The 3,243-nt window shown below is 38.0% G+C and overlaps 1 protein-coding gene across 1 annotated transcript; it reads left to right on the top strand.

Annotated features, from left to right (window-relative positions):
* Nucleotides 1–440: 440 nt before the first annotated feature.
* On the top strand, nt 441–2,370 carry LOC113748650 (mannan endo-1,4-beta-mannosidase 5-like). Its single transcript, XM_027292160.1, has 5 exons — nt 441–791; nt 899–1,093; nt 1,375–1,497; nt 1,639–1,841; nt 1,959–2,370. Exons 1-5 carry the CDS (start codon nt 441–443, stop codon nt 2,368–2,370), a joined length of 1,284 nt encoding a protein of 427 aa, XP_027147961.1.
* Nucleotides 2,371–3,243: the final 873 nt, after the last annotated feature.

The raw sequence follows: 3,243 nt of genomic DNA, 5'->3' as shown, positions 1-3,243 counted from the left end.
AAAGAAAGCAAATTTATCAGTCGTAATGCAAAAAAAAATCAGCACATAGGATAATACAACTCCATCAATTTGAGGCAGATCATCGGGGAATTCAGTTGAGATTATATCCCTTGATCTCTCGCCAATTCCATGTTCTTTATTCCGTATGTTTTTTGGACCTCATCCCATCATCATCAGCAACTGTTCTAACAAAAAACACCATCACAGATCGCCTTTTAATTGCTTTCTTTCCATACTCACTCAAAATCTATATCACATGGAAGTTGTTGACTCTCTTCTGTCCTAGTAATAAAGTTCCCCAGATTTTTTGTGCAACACTCCAATCCCTCGCCATAAAACCTCCTTTCTCACCAACTATAAGTACCCGCCAAACCTCACAATTTTTTGATCCATCCACAGCCAACCAAAACATTTACCCACTTGAAGAAAGTTCATTAAAAATGGCCTTCTCCCGGAGAAGCAATATCAGCAACTTCTCTTGCTGCTTCCTTGTGATCTTCGTCTTATCCCTGCATTGCGAAAACCATAGAGTTTCTTCTTCTGCTTCGCGCTTTATTCAAACAAGAGGAACCCGATTCGTGTTAGGTGGTTCCCCATTTTTTTTCAATGGGTTCAACTCCTACTGGATGATGCATGTTGCAGCTGAGCCAAGTGAAAGGCATAAAATTTCCAATGTATTTCGCGAGGCTGCTGCTGCAGGGCTTACTGTTTGCCGGACATGGGCATTCAGCGATGGTGGCGATCGAGCTCTTCAAATGTCCCCCGGAGTCTATGATGAACGTGTCTTTCAGGTTATTTGTTTTTCTTTTTTTGCGTTACGCTCCAGATCATATCTTCAAAATTTCCTTAGGTAAGATCAAAGTGCATGTAGTAAATGGAGAAATTGTCATGACTACAGGCCCTTGATTTTGTGGTATCGGAAGCAAGGAAGTATGGCGTTCACTTAATCCTGAGTCTGACCAACAACTACAAGGACTTTGGAGGAAGGACACAATACGTGACGTGGGCTAAAAATGCTGGAGTACAAGTGAATAGCGATGATGATTTTTACACCAAGAATGCTGTCAAGAGATATTACAAGAATCACATTAAGGTCCTTTCGATGAAACATGTCTTCTCCTTCTTGTTATTTTTTTCCCCTTCGTCCGGATTAATTTCATGAGTTATCCCATTATCTTATATATAATCAACAATACCACGTTAGCACAATATTGGATTGGATTGGGTTTGAAGGGGTGTGCTTTTTCAACAGTCGTCGACATTAATTAATAGCTAAGACGAATTTTACGTTTTATATAACATCATTGAACTGCAATGAACAAAAGCACTAAATACATGCGTTCCAATGTTTATGTTTATGTTTTTTGATCTCAGAAAGTGTTGACTAGGATCAACACAATCAGTAGAGTTGCATATAAAGATGATCCAACAATCATGGCATGGGAGCTAATCAATGAACCTCGTTGCCAGGTCGACTTCTCCGGAAAAACCTTAAATGTGAGTCCTTTTATTTCTAACTCATGTCTTCACATGCTTATTCTCTCTCCCAGGGAAACAGGTTTCCACATTCCGTATATAACCGCTCTCAATTTTTTCCCCTTTTTTTTTAATCTCTTCCACTATATATGAATATGATAGGCTTGGGTTCAAGAAATGGCAACTTACGTCAAATCACTCGATAACAAACACCTTCTAGAAATAGGGATGGAGGGATTCTATGGAGATTCAATGCCAGGCAAAAAGGAGTACAATCCTGGATACCAAGTGGGCACAGATTTTATCACCAATAATCTTATCAAAGAGATAGATTTTGCAACCATTCATGCATATCCCGATATTTGGTAGCACAAAATCCTCATTTCTTCTTCCCTTCACCGTATAATTTCCATGGAAGAGCGCTCTCCTAATGAATTCCTTTATTGCATGTCTTGTATCATGTGTGTACGTTACCAAAATAGGCTGTCTGGACAGAGCGATGGTGCACAGATGATGTTCATGAGAAGGTGGATGACCAGTCACTCCACAGACTCTAAGACCATACTCAAAAAACCATTGGTTCTCGCTGAATTTGGGAAATCAAGTAAAGATCCAGGATACAGTTTATATGCCAGGGACTCATTCATGGCCGCAATTTACGGTAATATCTACAGGTTTGCTAGAAGAGGAGGCATTGCAGGTGGATTGGTTTGGCAAATCCTGGCCGAGGGAATGGAACCGTACGCAGATGGGTATGAAATTGTCTTGTCTCAGAACCCATCAACCGGACGAATCATAGGCCAACAGTCTCGACAAATGACTTCACTCGACCATATGGTCAGTAATAGAACCAATTCTCAAAGCAACAAACTGCGCAATTCAAAGGAGCAGTGATCAGTCTTCCAGAAAGTCTACTTGAGTTTGTTCGTATGTCAAATCAAGTATCAACCATAGAAATTTCCATTATATTAGGAGTGTTTTAGTCAAGTTCTAGTAAAACCGCTGGCGTCATGATAGTTATGATAGTAATACCGTTGGAGTCAAGTTATGATACAAATTTGTTATTGTTATGAGACTTGTTTATTAAGTAAATGGGAAGTCTTATTATTATTATCATTTGAGAAGAGTGAAAATTTGAAAGTATTATTATTATGCTGTTACTAATATTATATTGTTGATATTATTACTCTTTTCTCACACATATTTTTATATGTGTAAATTGTCCCCCATACATATTGATTTTTATGAAATTTATCTCTTATATCTTTTTTGTGGAACTTTTTGGGTTCTACATCTGATATCAGAGTCTTAGGTTCAAGAAATTGAACTTGACGTTCTTGTGAACATTGAAGAATTGACGAGACTATGAAGTTAGTCGTGGGTATTTTTCGCTGTCAAAATTGAAAGCATAAAAGTTGTTGTGAAGAAGTCAATTAATCGAGTTAGACCATATGATTGGTCATGGAGTATTCAGTTAGTGAAAACTGGGTCATAAGATTGATTCGAGAATTGTTAGATGTGAAGATTAGACCGTAAAATTGGTCAGAGAATTATTATATTGATTGGGAGTGTGAAGATAGAGATCGGAGAAGAATCTTGTCGATTGAAAATTGATATCAAATTGTGCGATGAAAACAGTCGATCCAGAATGTGGATTATTTTAGCAAGTCAAAAATAAATTGAGCGACAAGATGAATTTGTCTAGATGCATGGAATATTGCAGCAATGAACACTTTTGAAGAAGCAAAAGAAGTCAAAGTGATGCCG

This window comes from Coffea eugenioides, chromosome 10 (genome assembly GCF_003713205.1).
Source record: "Coffea eugenioides isolate CCC68of chromosome 10, Ceug_1.0, whole genome shotgun sequence".
In the NCBI taxonomy this organism is placed as follows: Eukaryota; Viridiplantae; Streptophyta; class Magnoliopsida; order Gentianales; family Rubiaceae; genus Coffea; species Coffea eugenioides.
This window is presented reverse-complemented; position numbering and strand designations above follow the sequence as displayed.

What these genes read in the sequence shown, in the direction of transcription:
- LOC113748650 (XM_027292160.1), top strand. Translation starts at nt 441, where the DNA reads ATGGCCTTCTCCCGGAGAAGCAATATCAGCAACTTCTCTTGCTGCTTC. An exon ending in ATTACAAGAATCACATTAAG is followed by an intron (nt 1,094 to 1,374) that starts GTCCTTTCGATG and finishes TTTTGATCTCAG; the next exon opens with AAAGTGTTGACTAGGATCAA. An exon ending in CATGCATATCCCGATATTTG is followed by an intron (nt 1,842 to 1,958) that starts GTAGCACAAAAT and finishes TTACCAAAATAG; the next exon opens with GCTGTCTGGACAGAGCGATG.